At 36.8% G+C, this 16,641-nt stretch overlaps 2 protein-coding genes across 4 annotated transcripts in view; both read right to left on the reverse strand.

Moving 5' to 3' along the window:
* Positions 1-1,686: 1,686 nt before the first annotated feature.
* LOC124162149 (serine/arginine-rich splicing factor 2) lies at positions 1,687-9,212 on the reverse strand. 2 transcript variants are annotated; one of them, XR_006865494.1, is made up of 5 exons: positions 8,662-8,994; positions 8,358-8,498; positions 4,534-4,764; positions 4,381-4,452; positions 1,687-3,053 (listed from the first exon to the last, which is right to left on the reverse strand). XR_006865494.1 is itself a non-coding variant. In XM_046538577.1 (5 exons), the coding sequence occupies exons 1-4, from the start codon at positions 9,195-9,197 to the stop codon at positions 4,539-4,541; spliced, it is 711 nt and encodes a 236-aa protein (XP_046394533.1). In that variant the 5' UTR covers positions 9,198-9,212; the 3' UTR covers positions 3,440-4,452; positions 4,534-4,538. The 2 variants fall into 2 exon arrangements, 1 of the variants encoding a protein (XP_046394533.1); XM_046538577.1 differs by lacking the exon at positions 1,687-3,053 and adding an exon at positions 9,190-9,212 and having other exon boundaries at positions 3,440-4,452; positions 8,662-8,997.
* A 547-nt stretch (positions 9,213-9,759) lies between these two features.
* LOC124162134 (ribonuclease Z, mitochondrial) overlaps positions 9,760-16,641 on the reverse strand; it is a 54,737-nt gene continuing 47,855 nt past the window's right edge. For both annotated transcript variants that reach the window (XM_046538558.1, XM_046538565.1), the window contains one exon: positions 9,760-10,049. In XM_046538558.1, coding sequence (XP_046394514.1) covers positions 9,909-10,049 — 141 coding nt within the window. In that variant the 3' untranslated portion in view covers positions 9,760-9,908. The remainder of the gene's footprint in view (positions 10,050-16,641) is intronic.

The following is a 16,641-nucleotide window of genomic DNA, read 5'->3' on the forward strand; positions in this document are numbered from 1 at the left end:
AGAACTTCCTTCACTATCTGTCGTGATAAATTTTATGCCATTGGTCCTGGGGGTATGGTCCAGAAATTTAAAATAAACTAGGAAGACATTTAACATCATTTTCATCAATAATATTGAAATAAAGCAGATTCAGTTGTCATAACTATGCAGCTTCAAAACATTTTCTCTCTAGGGTAATGAGGAGGGATCTATCTTACTCATAATTACACCAACATGTTAGGTAATACACTTAACCAGCCTGAAAACTTCTGATTTAAAACAAATGATTAACTAAGTTCTCCAGCAAGGTGCCTTCCAAAAGCTACGAAAATAACTGAAATTCTCATGATACTCTGGTATTAAGACCTCTAGATTATAATCATATCAAATATATATGTAGTCTTCCAACATAGAAAAGTTTTAGAGTGCCAAGTATGAGCAGAGGTAAAATAGATAGCATGTAAACCAAACCACACAATAGAAATTACATGTGAGGAAAGGTACCTAACAAGCACTTTCATCGTTTGGAAGGCAACGATAATAGAATAACTTCCACCTCGCTCACTCTTCTGGAGAAGGTTAACAGGTAATGAGTTGCCAACATGAGTATTATTTAGTTCAAGTATTATCTGTTTGTCTTTCATGTTCTATTGTCTATTTGTCACTTACCTCCCTATTTGAAAATAATTGCATACTATGCGTTAGCATAATCTGGTATATATGGATAACCACAATGAAAGAAAGAAGACATTTCATGATAGTTATTTCAGATGCTAAATTTTGACTCCAGCTTAAAGAAAACTAATATCTTAAATATTCATTAAGTTAGTACAGCTCATTGCTCACAAAAGAATCAATGCGCTGGAGCATACTTATAATTATTCACTTAATGTCTGCGGGTGAGCTTTCGTGAGAGCCCGGACACTCTTGGATGGCTTTGCCGATAGGGGAGGGGTAGTACCGAGAGAGACGATTGCACATAACGTTGCCAAATGTATATAGCTGCCCTACTTCGACACTGAAAACATACGAATAGGTGGCCGCAAGTATTTTAGCCCCAGCACCAAGACAATATACCTACTCATTTGGAAATCATTGGGGATAATCCTTTCTCAGAAGCCCATGACAATGTCAGCTACCGCACTGAATGAGGAAGTTTGTGTGGCACCATTGGTGGAAGGCGTGCTTAGTCATATGCAAGGAGACGCGTGAGGTTTGGCAACACTACTCCACGAGCAGATTGTTCACTAGGCGGAGGTCAGAGAGCGACTCACTGAGGCCATGCCTACTGTTTGCTGATTGGCAAAGGCAAAGTCATGCGTCGAGAAACTTTCCCACCCCTCATTTCCATTTTATTTGGCCACACCCGCTCACCCGCAAAGATAAAATGAACAGAGAATAGTTTCAAGAAAATGTGCATTGCTGAACTTACATTCAATAGGTTAAAATAATAGATACAGCCTACAAGTTTTGAACAAGGATCGACCCTTGAAAAAATGTTTTAAGTACAAACAAAATATCTCTACTTAACTCAGTCCCTGGCAATTATTAAAATATGATTGAGCATTTATGAATGTGGCCTAAAAATTTGACTATTTTCAGAGGATTTCTATGGAGGGAATCTTTCCATTCAGTACTTTTGCCATCTGACGGGAGAATATGTATTCAACATAAATACATTAATTGTGCACAAAAAAAACACTTGAGTCATGGCCATTATGAAAGAGTACTTTAATATTATCAGACATCATTGCTACATTAAATTCATTTGTGATACAGAAAGCCTTACCAGAAACTTGACATGAGTGTGCTTTGAACAGAAATTAGGTATGCTGAATTATGGAACACTGGTAATCCTGATGAGATGATGTGCAAACTGCCTTGCATGAATCTGAAGCAAAGTTATCACATTAAATATCTTTATTCACTTTGATAACATTTACCAAATCCTATAGAATGCAATTCAGATGAGAGTGACCATAGAGCAATAAATGATAGAATATTTTCACAACGATTGTGCAGTTGAGATGTTCTCTTTGGTAGCCATGGACTAACGCATAAAAGGACTATTTTGTGGAACATCCCCAGTGACTTATGGCTTAAGTTGGCCTTCAGACCCACAAATTTGTAAAACGTATGCTAAAAGAAGTTTTAATGAATTAATTTCAGTTGATCAAGAGAACTTCAGCATTAGTTTCAGGGAATTTAAAGAAACCTTTACTTACCTTTACTTACCGTGGCACCTCAGTACCCCACCATGACTTCCTGTTGGTAGGTTCCTGGTAAATTCACCGGGAATGGCATTAGGTTAGTTGGCTATACCATCTGCAAATAAACTGTGTTAACACAAGAAAACAAGCGACCTTTCCACCAGATGAATCTTCACTTAGTCGTTTCCTAACTTCAACGAAATTAAATTTTGAATTCCCCAACCAAATACTTAATTTTTGCACATGTTGTGTTCTTTCCAATGTATTCATTCTTACCGAAATCATGTTTTGCAAGGAGAAACAAAAGCATTTGTGAAGACATATCAACCAATTCAGTGTAATGAGTCATGATGAAAAGTAAGTAGTCTCGATCCAGTAGAAGAAAAAGTATGTCCAAATTCAGTTGAAGTCCACCAGTCAACAAGAGTTTAGAATGCTTTGTGAAGACAATTTATCCATTACAAATGAGTAAATATGGTAGAAATAGAGTCACTACTCTCGATGAAAAAGAGAATATTAAGATGAAACATATGGAGTCATAACAGAAGAGAAGGAAACAGACCACAAGTAATCAAAGTAGATTAACAGCAAGAATGAATACTGTTTGGCACACCATGTTTAAATGCGGTAGAGCAGAGTTATTCCAGCCACTTTAAGAGTGGGATATAAATTATACGGCAAGGCTGGGACCAGCATTTCAGGAACCACTGCCAACCGCCAACACCAGCAACACCCCTCGACCACCAACAGCACCCTCAGCACCTCAGTCAGCGGCAGCAGCAGCAGCACAACCGCAAACTGCACACTGCTACCGCCTCACCCTGCCTCGTCTCCGCCACCCCTTTCCTGCCACCAGGCCATGCCCTGCGGTATTGAAAAATGGGGGTTAGCCAGGAGGCATTTTCTCATTTCCTAAGTCATCCCCATTTTCCTGGAATTCCCGGAAGACCTAGCCAAATGCTGAATGGAAATACCTTTCCTTCATATGCATCTTCAGATGCCATGTACCAGAATTGTTATGAATTGGGTAGACTAAACTGACTAATCTTCGGCTAAAAGACACTATTTCTGCTGTTGTTCTCCTATTTAAATAATAAAATAGCTTTCTCTACTCAAACCTTAAATTCTTTTCTCTAAGAACAAATAACCAAACGGGATGTTAACTGAGAAATTATAAAATGATACACAATAGGCATCAGGGAAATAGGATTAATATAACTTTCCAAATAATGGACCTCTTAAAACAAAAGTTAATTGAATTCATGTTGTTTATTGAATTAGTCAGTGAAATTTGCTAGATTCTGAAAATCTACAAGTTTCATGAAAGCAGTTTACATAAAATTGCAATCAACCCTTCGTAGTACAGACCTATCTTACCCATCTGAAGATCAGCATTCAGTTGCACAATATCCAATCTATGCCCTACAAAAGCAAACTCTGTTAGCCATCTCTATCAAGTCAATTATTACTTCCACTCACATTATAGTCCCACAATACACAACCCGACTCTAATATTATGAGCCATCAGCATCGAACATCTAACAGACTGACTCAGTTTTATGTCATCAGAAAACTGGCATATAAAAAAATCAAAAGAAAGAATAAGGCATGAATTTATGCACCATGTCTTAGTGCTTAATTTTAAAACACTGTCTAAATCAAGGTGATATATACCAAAACATAAGTTTCATACACAAAGTGATACTTTGAAGACAATGCACATCAATACGGACTTAATACTCAATATACAAACTAGTACACTACATCATTAGCTGAATTACATTTATTGATGCTGCCTTCTTTATTATACTCAGCAGGCAGTAAAACAATGTCAAGTGATGCACAACATCGAAAAGGAAGCTCTTATACAATTACGACAAAACCCAATGCAATCATCAAACTATGAATAATAACTAATGTTTAAAGATTATTTTTCAGAAACTACTAAAATTGCCATAGTTTAAATTGAATCAGCTCTTTGAAGGCAACATGGCTGCCCACAAAAAATACCTCAAGGGTACAACATCTCAGACAGGAGAAGGTAAAAAACAAGTCCACTCAAGCTAATACAAAATGATAAGGATGACAATATTCACACTTCAAATAATATGCATTATGTATGATCAGGAGTAAATTTAAGCACAAGAATAGAGTTCATGATAAAATGATCTTCCTTTCGTATTATCAGTACCTTTCTTTTCAGGCAGCAGCATCACTAGTCCACAAACACAATGAGCTGAAACCACCCATTCACCTATCATTCCTGTAAATAAAAAATCTACCATCAGAAAAAGCCAAAGCCTAGTATAAATAAGGCACACATGTAGGTACTTATAATACTCACCACATTCACTTCGACTTCGATCTAGACTTGCTCTTACTCTGATCTCTACTTTTACTGTGGCTTCGACTGCGACTCTTCCCACGGGAACTCTTGCTATCTGAACGAGAACGTGACCTGCTCCTCGAGTAAGACCTGCGATGAGAGCGGCTTCGAGACCGGGAATGGCGAGACCTGGACCTGGAACGGCTCCTTGATCGTGTGCGCCTCCTGGATCGAGATCTGGACCTGGACCTAAATAAAAAAATTGCAGTACTCAAACTGAACTACAAAAATCAATAGCAGCCTACATTTGCTAAAATGTGCCACAATACAATAACTGGTCAGAAGTAACATTAAATAGGGCACTGGCCATGACAAGGAAAGAACTTGCTGGAACATGGGTAGGCTTGTCTCTGATGGCTGGTATTATGATCAGGGATTCTAACTCTTTCCTGCGATAAGCTCTGAATGCATCACTGTGTGCACTATGTTGAATAAACAAGTAAACAGAATTGCACACCAGTTAAAAAAAATATTTGCACGTATCCCCTGAGTTTACTCCCATAAATAGGATTAATAAAAAATTATTGTTCCACTAGCCACTGCAGTGGTTTAATGCACAATGTAATTTTTTGTAGGAACACAAAAATGCATTAACTATAAGAATTAGATTGCACATGTACGTGCCTGAGGATAATTGGCTGCTAAACTGTGCCATGAAGTTTTATAACGCAGAAATAATTAACAGAGTAACAAACACCAACTATTTATGAAATGGCCTCATTGGTGGCAATATTGTCGATGATAAAAAATGAGATTACCACTGCAAGGAGATTGTAAATTGCACTGATCATATTCCACTCACTTCTATAACCATTCCACACTCTAATATGGCAGAAAAACTTTTAGCCAAAGCCACTGAATAATAGTCACTCACCAATTTTCTTTGTTGTCAAATATAGTAGTTTGAATATTAAACAGACCTGTAATTTTCAGGTTAATACTCCTGCCAACCAATAAACAGCTCAGAATCAACAAGGAACATGAGTAACATCTATCAATCATAGGCATAAATTCTTGGCGTGAAGCAGGAATACAAATATTTAGAAAGAAAAATGTATACTTTCATACATAATTTATCCTAAATTGCCTTTCAATAACAAGAAAAAGCTACCCTTTTTATAATCACCAAGCTTTAGCCAATCCTGAACCCAACCTACCTCAGGAACATCTGCAATCCTTAATGCAGCGGTTCTCAAACTTTTTCTTTCCGTGATCCATTTAAGCCCATGCGTCTTAGCCGCGACCCCCAAAAAAAGGTTGTCTAAGTTTAAGTACATAGTTCACCATATTATTTGAATACATCCCACGACCCCCCTGGGGGTCGCGACCCCTAGTTTGGGAACCGCTGCCTTAATGTATTGCTGGGTCAGATACTGCTGCAGTGGGTTGGGATGGGGCATGGCATTAATAAAGAGGACAATAAGTCTTTAACTTTTTAAAGTGCTCCTTCCAAATGTGAAAACAAACTAAGGCGACAAGTCAAAAAATATGGACTGATTTTACAGCGAAGCTGAAGAACGAGGAAACGATTTCCTTTAAAGAACACCATACCCTTAACCAATCCACTCCAGCAATATCAAATCAGGGAATAGAAATGTCTATTTTTGTGCTTTCAAAAATTTCACGTATGTAAATAAACCATGTATCTAAGTATCACCTCGCTGCTATTTGATTTGTTTGTCGATTGTCTGTAATGGATGCCAAAGGCAACCATCAAGAACCATCCACAACAAAGCTAATTATCCCATGCATTCACCACTTACGTTTTAGAATTTGAAGTAGGGCCTGAATCCTAAATTAAGTAACCACTGGCTAAAAACAGAAAATCAACGACTGTTGTTAGCAATTACTTTTTCCAAGGGTGTTCCTCCTAGAATGGGGTAATAACCAGACCTCTATATAGGTCCCTCAAAGCAACTTAGGAGTTAATGTTACCAGAGAGTGGCTTTAGAAGGAAGACATTTAACTATAACGAAACTTTCACTCCTACTTCCTTAATCTTACAAGATTCGAAATTTTTGCTCTGAGTGAACAACTTGAGTGCAGCTCAATTAATCCAAACTTGGGATTTTATTTAAGGAAATGAGGATGATGGCAAGCTAAAAGAAAATATGTGTCTACCACCACCATCGCCAAGTAAGAAACCCAGAATCTGCATTCAATAGGAATTCCTCTGAAATGATCATTAATTTTAATCACATGGGCAACATCATAAGCTGCTTGCTCAATCATGTGTTCATGAGAACTTCATGTATTAAACAAGAAAAAAATGGCTGGTTCAACAGCTCAGCATTTACAAAAAAATATGACTTCCCGTTTTACAGCAATGGCACAGGCAAGTACACATGGTAAGTCTAAACCTGAAATATCAACCTGCAATGACTCCTATTTCTCTCTAAAAAATTAATTGACAGTAAAACAACCACTTTATTAAACATTCAATTTCACAAATGAATACTGTGTGATAAAAGAACACGGATGACTATTAGGAGCGGGAAAGACTAAATAGGAATGATAACCATGATAAAAAGAACACAATGATAATTTCCACACTTTTCATATTACAACTCAGCACCGACCATGGTTTCAACACAAGTGTCATTATCAAGGAGAATGATAAATTAAGACTTTAAAAAGTCAGTAACAACATTATTTGGCAGCCATATAAATTATTTTCGGATGTGCAAGAAATTTCTGCAGGCAGACTCCCCAGTGACTATGTGATTCCTCTGTCACCAGGGTTTACGCCTTTCCGACCATGTTTCAATCAATAGTTCACATTTAAAGGGCAGTGGACACAAAATACACGATAGAGAATCGACAAATGAGATGAGCAAAAACCTCATAGCTATCATTTATAACGGCCTGTTTACACAATACATTAACACGTACGAGTTAATGTCTGTTTGCATGAATGATTTTTGTGAACCGGAACGGAACATGTACAAATGCATGAACCAAATTAGAACAGGTTCTATTTTCTGTGCGTGCATTCGCACAAGTTGGGTAGTTACACGGTGCACTTTGGCGTTCATACATTTACACATTAACCCGTAAATGTTAATGTACCATGTAAACAGGCCTTAAGGGATGTGCACCTCCCAATCTCAATTCCAACACATCGCGAGGGAAGTCGCAGTTTTAGGGTACATTAAAAATAAGATATAAACTATTTTGATGCCATAAAACTTTTATTCTTTAACGATATAACATGATAGCCCGTCAGACGTGATGGGTGCCTCAAGATCTCGCTTAACTCAATTTCCATAAGTACCTACCGAAAGAAATTACCATCTATCCATCGTTTATACCAAGGCCGAGTTAATTTATTTCGGAATGCGACGATTAACGTGTTAAATCATTTCCAAATTTTCAACATACTATTGCAGAAGTAATGAAAATCGATGTTAAACACATGTTATCTGAAGACCATAATCAAAATGAAAAACGACGCATTTCCCAAGCGCTATGCTGAATGTAAATAAGAATTGTCATTTGTTCATCAAAAATAAACTTACATGTCGGTCAATAAGGCAGGTCTAAGTATAACGCAGCCGTAAAGAATATAAAAGCAAAACAAACTGCTCGCCATCTCATTATCGCTGAAGATGGCACATGACTGATTTAAAAAAATCAGCACTTGGCACCAGATACTGAAAACTTCAATAATAGCGAACGCACAAAAACTAACAAATCTGTGATTATTAGAAGATATGTTGCACTTATATTTGTGAGGTAAAAGACCGCGAGGCAAAACAGTAATATTCACAGTTATGGCTTACCTTCCCCTACGCCGGCTGTATCTTCGATAAGGAGAAGATGGCCGCCCGTAACGCGCCATCTGAACACGAAGCTCCCTTCCATCTAAAATGCGTCCATCCATCGCGTCAAGTGCATCTTCGGCATCACGCTTGTCGTAAAACCTACCAAAGATAAAAAAAACAGCAATTAGTCAGTAAAAATTATAAATACACAAGGGCTGTGTACCTACCAACTATAAAATTGCTACACAATGAACTAGTACAAACAAGAAAATCACAATAACCCATCAATAACTTTAAAACTGATAATATCAATTATTCTGACCTGACGAAAGCAAAACCTCTGCTTTCACGAGAAAATCTATCCCTCGGAATATATATGTCGCCGACATCACCAAACTTCTCAAATACACGACGCAAATCCTCCGGCGTCGTGCGGTAGGTAAGATTATCAACCTTCAGAGAGATCATGCCCACAATATTGGGCGGAGGTCTTCCGTAACTCATACTGACGGCTATAAGTGAACACAATTCACTTGCGCACGACGAACTCTGCTGAACTCTGATGAAAAACCCAATACTTATCGACTCAATTCGCAATGACGCTCGCGTACCCGCTCGCCGCCACTGAAGAAGTCGGCGACAATATGGCTGAAGTGAACTGGCGGGAAAATAAGTCATAAATATCTCTCGTAATGGTTAAATAAGATAGTTGTTGGAGAAAAGATAGTAAAAATGCTAATTCCATGCTAAGGATTTAATATATATTAGAGTAGAGAAATTGTTAGACTTATCATATAATGATATAACAACGTCTTAGTTTCTCGAGGCTTATTATTGACTAGTGTATTACCTTCGCATTTGAGAACCGGAAAAGTAGGAAAAAATTAAATTTTTTAAACCAAGAAAACTCTTGGTTTAGTTGTTAAGAACACATTTCGTAGGAAATATACCTAACTTATTAATATAAGGAAATATTTCATTCGGGCTAAGGGGGACCTTCAGCGAAGTTCTAAACTTTTCATACAATTTGAACCCTTGGCGTGGTGTGACGAAATTGTCTATGAATGAAATGTCAGATCCATGAACACATGTATGTTCATGGTCAGATTTTATCAATCTAAGAGGAGCTACATACTGTAAATACCTATCAAAGGTAAATCCTCTACTCTCCGGAGAAATATTGATATCTCCGAATTTTTCGTTAAAACTTCCACGCTCTTCGTTAATCCTCCGGTTTAGTACGCAATGTCAAGTTATCCACTTGTCTGAAATAATTTATTGTTGGAGGTGGCTTTCCGTCAATTCATTTTCATATTTGCGATAACGCGTTATTCCTTCATACTTACATCTAGGTAGCGCTCTCGTTCTTCTCTGGAATATGGTAAATGATTCTGATAGTAGAGAAAATAAAACCAAACGCTCTTGCTGTGATAAGTTATTTATTTAAGCCTTTACCAACGCGGAAATTCAATAAAAACGACTTGGCTAAGAAAATAAATCATTACATTGATTTGGTAACAAAAATGCTCCGAATGTAATTTGTGGTCATTTTACGTCAGAATCCTTTCGTCACGTCGGCTGGCTCCTTTCTTTTTCTAATTTCAGCTGCCTCCGGATAGCTTTCTGTTCCATTTCGTCGCAGTGATCAGAAAACATAAGTTTCAAGGCAGGATACAGAAGTGGCAAAACTTTGAGATCCGGTAATACAACCTTAAATAAAAAAGATGATTTTATTGAGGCATTTCCAACGACTCGCACAGGCAGAGGAACGACTCATAGTCATCTTTACAGTTACCACATTCCAAATTTATGACCCACCCTCTAACAAATTTAAATCAATGGAAGAGCCTTACATGGGATACCCTTGATGTAGCCAGACATTAGGAGGAAAATAATTAGGATTCATGGGAGTGGCAGCATGCATGACAGAGTATGCACTTATGCATGCCTTACGTAAAATGGGCATAAAGGCCTGGATACGTAATACATTAATCCATATGAGCCTATAAAATGCATGAATAATTTTGTTGGGCAGATAACTTTCATTAACTTTAAAACGCTCTTTTGTAGTATGGTATTTAAAAAATATTACACCTATTGATACCAATGCATGACTAATTTATGATGGATTGTATCAGATTTCCATTAATACTTAGTTGAATCAAAAGCAGTTTGGGTACCCAATACCACAGTATACAATTTAAGAACATCTAGGGAAACATTTCTGCTGCGTTAGCCATTTGGAACTATCATCTATATGCTTTGCAACCACCGATTTGTATGTGCTTTCAAACTGCTGTGCAAATGAAACTTAAGATACACAGCAGTTCATGACATCATAGCATCCAACAATGTCATCAACTCATTTGCCCACCTTTCTAACTCATGTGTAATACATTTTGAACTACTAACAATTTCCATCGGAAACAGCTATGGAACAAATTTTCAACCTTCGGATCTCATTTGGAATTAACTTTGGAACTCATTAATACCAGTTGTTCATCCATTTTGGAACTGATTTGTACCAGTCGTTCACCCGTTTTGGAACTCATTTGTACATCATGCAAACTGCTTAGTAGCTGTTCAAGATGGCTTCTAGAGATTCTTTGAAATTGAAGGTGGGTTGCTGTGAGAATCTAGGCCAGTGGCGTAGCCAGGAATTTTGTTCAGGGGGGAGGGAGGGTCTAAACCCATTTTTTTAAAAACGGGGTACTAAATATATAATGGGTTTTTAACAAATTTTAACACTTTCCATAATCTAAAAATTTTATTTGTTAAAGAAATATTTTGTAAATTCATGATTTTTCAATATTTCGTTTTCTTTTATGAAGGAAAATAATTGTGTCTTTATATTTTGGGGGAGGGGGGGAGACGATGGTGGATTGAAGTGCGGCAGTAACTTCATTTCAAAAATAGTGCATGCCCACCATTCTCACTATTCTATGAATTGTATGATTGCATTTCTGAAATTAGCTGTAAACTAACTTGGAGCAGGATGAGTGGGTGTAAGTGGCTTCGGTGGTCAAGAAAGTTCACATCGAGAGCTTAAGTCCTGTCTTCTGTGATTCACTTGGATCATACAGTGTCCATCTCAGAGTGAAATGCCTTCATTTCTGGATATTTTTCCTTGAAGACCAACGTGTCAAATATCCAAAAATCCGATGCAAAATAGGCCTTTCTAAGTACCTGAACTTGTCTCAATACTGCAACATAGAAACAGATTTTCGAAGGAGGGATTCATTATTGGAGAAAAAAAAGTCCTAAAATACAGAATAAAATAAACCATTGCCTGAGGATCGGGATGACACTACATCGACCGGTATGTTTTATGCATATAAATCGCTGTTAAACACTACTCTTCCGAAAATATTGAAAAACGAAAGCATTGAAAAAGCATTTTTGCAAAATAATATCGTAAAATTCAACATTTATGTGCGAAATATGCTTCGTAAGCAAAGACATAGATGATTTTATAATAATAATCTTCTTTAAAATCACCATTACCATTTTTTGCCATGAAGTTGCTATTGAATACATACCTTATTTTACGCAATTAAGATTCTTGGTACTTTGTGAAGATAACATTATCGCTTTTCAAAACGGCCACAAAAATATGATTCAAGCAACAAGGAAAATAGAATACATAATTATTTCTTAAACTCATTTGTAGGACCACTTTGAAGTTCTGTTTCCATTATCTGACATACAATTATTACTTACATCGCATATTGCTTATATTTGAGAATTTTTGTTTTCTTGAGCAAACGAATCAGACTTAACTTGGCCATGTAATGTCGGCAGTTCCAAAACAAAAGATGTCGTCTATAAATTAGATGGAGTCGTTCAAAAGGAATTGCAAATGTATGGAAAGCAGTTACACATGAATCTTCTCAGTACACAGCAGTAAAAATACGAATGATGACGTCTGGAAATCCTGTCAAATCTCTCAAAAGAAGTTCCAAATGTGTAGAAAGCAGTTCCACATGAACACACTGAACCAAGGAGTTTTAAAGGGGGTTACAAATAAGTTGCAAATTCCTTCATATTTCCAATTTTTTGTACCAATGATCAGAAATGAGTTCCACAGCATATGCTTTAAACAGTCTCGGAAGGGTTCCAAAGCAGTTGGAAAGCAAAAATTTTTCCCTGATATACATCAAAGTAAGATAAGTTGAGGACTATGCACGACAATGACCATTTTTACTGAATGTTTAACTCTAAACTATGGATACATATGAGAAATCATTTATGCTACAGATAATAATACATATTCACAAAATGGGGGACACAATTTAAAACACTAAATGCAGAAAAACACTAAATGATGACCAGATCAGGTTTTAGGGTCTATAATGATTGGAATGGCTTTATATTAATCTATATACATACATATATAAAAGGAAGTCGAAAATCATGTTAGTTAGAACACTTTTAACTCGAGAACTGCTGCACCAATTATAATGATATTAGGTTCTTTGGATAAGTCTCAGCCCCGGATATCATATAGAATATTAAAAAATAGAAAAAGTTCACAAAAAATTCATCTTTTTCTTAGGGATATGTTTTTAGGAGTTGGTACATAACACTACAACAATTGATATGTCGGTCAAAACTACAAATTACATTATATGTTTTGTTTTTACCAATTTAATGGCTGAACTTCGTAACAATATATTGTAATTATTAAATATATTCAAAATGTTGAAATTGTATTTTTTAAATTTAATTTGAGCTAATTGTAAGCCCAGCTCGAGTTGACACTTCACTACCGTGTTTATAAACAAATCTCCAAGCAATTGTTGACAATCGGTAATGTCCGTGTTCCTGTCGACGAATCGAGCAGTTTGATTTCACTTCCTTGGAATGCTTGCAAATTAGTTTAATCGGAAGGTGAGCTCATCAAAAAAGTGTTCCCGAATATGATTGATCACCACAAAAATCACAAATGGTTGATTGAGCGAGCAATTTTGACAGCCTAGAGCGAAGATGTGGATGGCTCAAACTAGGTAAATCAGGAAGAAACAGTTGGTACTCTGCATGAATTCATATCTTTTAATTGTGTAACAAACAAAGACGAAGTCACCAACTATCCATCTGAATATTTAAAGTCCTTGGACGTACCTAGCTTACCACGGCACGATTTACAGCTAAAGGTAGGATCTGTGTTCATGATCTTTCGAAACCTGAGCCAACCAAAACTATCCAACGGAACACGTTATTTTCACGGCTATTTCGGGCAAACGGGCTATTTTCACGAGATTCTGAGCGTCAATCAAGTATCGGTCTAGTGTGGCGTAAACTTGCTCCAAGAATGGGTTTGACATTAATAATTGCTTTATGAGACCACAGTGTCTTAAATTTCCTAAGTTAAAACATGAAAATTAGATAATTCATTGGAAAAATCCGCATGTACATGCCTTGGTCTACTTCCCCGGTGTAGTTTGAATAAAGAAAATATATTTCTAACAAGCCATTGTTATGCTCATTTATGTTTTTTAAATTTTTTATTATTTTATTTCCGTAAGCTAAATATTATTAAAATCAGTACAGCCACTCTTGATAAAAAATGGTGTAACTCAACTGTTTAGTGATTAATACGTGGTACCAAGTTCGCCGGATCAGCTACTAAATAACATATTTTAAAGTCACAAAAAGGTGCCACACAGTGGAGTAGCCAGGAATGTCGTTTGGGGGGTCCAAAACTAGGGTGTGGGGGAAAATAAAATGAAAGTTGGAAAACTTGGAAAAAGCCGTATTAAACTACAGTGCAACCTCAATATAACGACACCCCACGGTGCACTAATAAACATTCGCTATAGCGAATTGTCACTTTACCGGAGGTGGAGCAAATAATAGCCAATATACCTGTTGCGAACAGATATACAGGAACAGAAGTGGTGCGATGACAGATAAACATCTATCCGATAAACGTAAGCATAAATCCAGACGAAAGGCGATGTTTTTTTGCATCACTAAATTTCCTTACTCAAATAACGACTAACTATTCAAAAAATTTATAAGCGCCGCACTGAATAAAAATCATACAAAGCATTGTTTCGTCAATCATTATATTTATCGAACGACAGTTTACCACATAAATTTGAGACTGAGCACTCCATTAACTTCATTTCTAACAGATCGCTAGCAGTTACAGAGGTTAAGGAGTCTTGATGAAAGTCTTCCGGCGGTGAAACCCTCGCTATGGCGAAGGCCAACGCCGAAAGTCTCGTAAAAACGAATTTTTTAACACGCTTATTATAGGGTCAATTGACGGTGCATCGGCTATCTCTCGTAATAGCGGGGGTGTCGCTATAGCCTGTACTCGCTTTAACGAGGTTCCACTGTAATTGTTATAATTTTTATAATGGAAAAAACTTCATTTTTCAAAGAAATCTTTTGCAAATATACTTTCAACATTTGGTTTTCTTTAATGAAGAAGCAAAGTAATTGAGTTTTCATATTTGGGTGTGGGGGGAATTCCGGACCCCACCCCCTCGTCACTAGTGCCTTATGCGGCAATAAAATTCACTTATTAAATGTTCTTATCCCACTAAGACGGTTTCATAACAATTTTCAAGAGAGAGCCAAAAATATTGGGAAGTAAAATAAAGCAATGAGTGAATTACATTTTACGAAAATTATTATTTACATTAACTTAAAAGCATTTCCACGCAGAATATTACTATGAAATTGATTCCATTTTTACTCACTTTTCAGTGGCTTCAATGAATTTAAAAAAATGTATTCCATGTATAAGAGTGGCATGTTGCTGACTATAACGAGTCTAAAATTATATAATATGTATGATTCCCCAAAAAATCCTCATCATTGCTTACTTAGACAAGTGAAATAAAGAGACTGTAGAAGATCCTTAATCTGTAATTCTATATTCACTGTGGAATATCTATTTAATGGAAGGTTATCTGGAATTTTGCAAACATAAAGTATTGTGTTGCCTCAGTGAATGAGGGCCAAATGAGCCGTTAAAAATCCTCACATTTTGCACATAGTGGATTCCGAGATCATCCAAAATAGGAGTATCTTATTTCGAGTATGCATACAAGTCAAAGGTGATTCAAATCGATGGTAACACCAGATTTGTTGCCATATATCCACGGCCTCATGCAGGTCGAATGGAGCCAGGAGAAGTTGCTTGTTCAGCATGCAGATCACCTTAACTCTGACACACCTCGATTCTCGCCAGTTATTAATAAAACATGGTTGAACCTTGAGTAACAATTAGCTAACTCTGCGCAGCGAAAAGATTTCATCTTCAACAAAACTTGAGCTGATATGAAAAATTGTCACTGCCTCTGGAGTTTGGCAATTTCGTTAGAGTTACAATGTCGAAGTCAACCACCAAGGAATACCTGCTGGATTTTCGTATTTTTCCATCCTCATCAATTTTACCATAATTATGCAGTGTTTTTTCCAGTGTGAGCAATTTATTTAGAATCATGGACTGTGATACAGTCGTCAAAACTCTGATTGCCATTATCTTTTGACATATAAATAGTAGCAGATCTTTGAATCGACATTGATTACAGCCATCGCCCCATGTCGCGAATGGGCTCGAGGATATCTAAATACCATGTAATATGATGTTTTTCCACAGAGAAAGAATGCTCTCACCCACCATAGTGTCAGGGATAACATTTCCTTAGTTCTTTTACGGTTCATCCATAGAAACTGACCTTGGAATGGATCACAGAAAGAATCTTCGGATAAACTGCACAAATAATATTGGCACAAATAATATTGGCCCTACTCTTTCAAAGGAAAAATAGTGGACTGAATAAATATTGTCTAACAATGCACTTCCTGAAGAGATCAGAGATGAAAGTTGAAAGGTGCATAAGCCATCGATGAAAAACATTCCCAGAAAACCATCATAGTAGGGCCCTCAGAGAATAACTCGTGTCATTAGTCGTCACGTAATCATCAAAGTCAAGTTCAAGAAGTGAAAGATAAGGTTGTTACAGGTTATTAATGGATGACTTAACTCCATTAGATCGAATTTGAAACAAAAAGTGTTCGGATAAGAAGGGGAGGGAAACATCACGTGAAGACAAATAACCCGGCTTGCAAGTTGAAGGTCCCAGCACCACATTTGTGAGAGAATGCTGATGAAGAAGCATTCCCGGGTAGATTCAATCAACTCTTGCTAAAATTTCATGAGAATTTTCTAGTTGTTGAGCAGAAATTCAAAGATTTCGATAATCATTTGAATAAACCATAATGAAGAACATTAATGCGGGCAAAAATATCTTCTGCGGGACATATTTCTACCACCTCAAATGCA

This window comes from Ischnura elegans, chromosome 1 (genome assembly GCF_921293095.1).
Source record: "Ischnura elegans chromosome 1, ioIscEleg1.1, whole genome shotgun sequence".
NCBI lineage: Eukaryota > Metazoa > Arthropoda > Insecta > Odonata > Coenagrionidae > Ischnura > Ischnura elegans.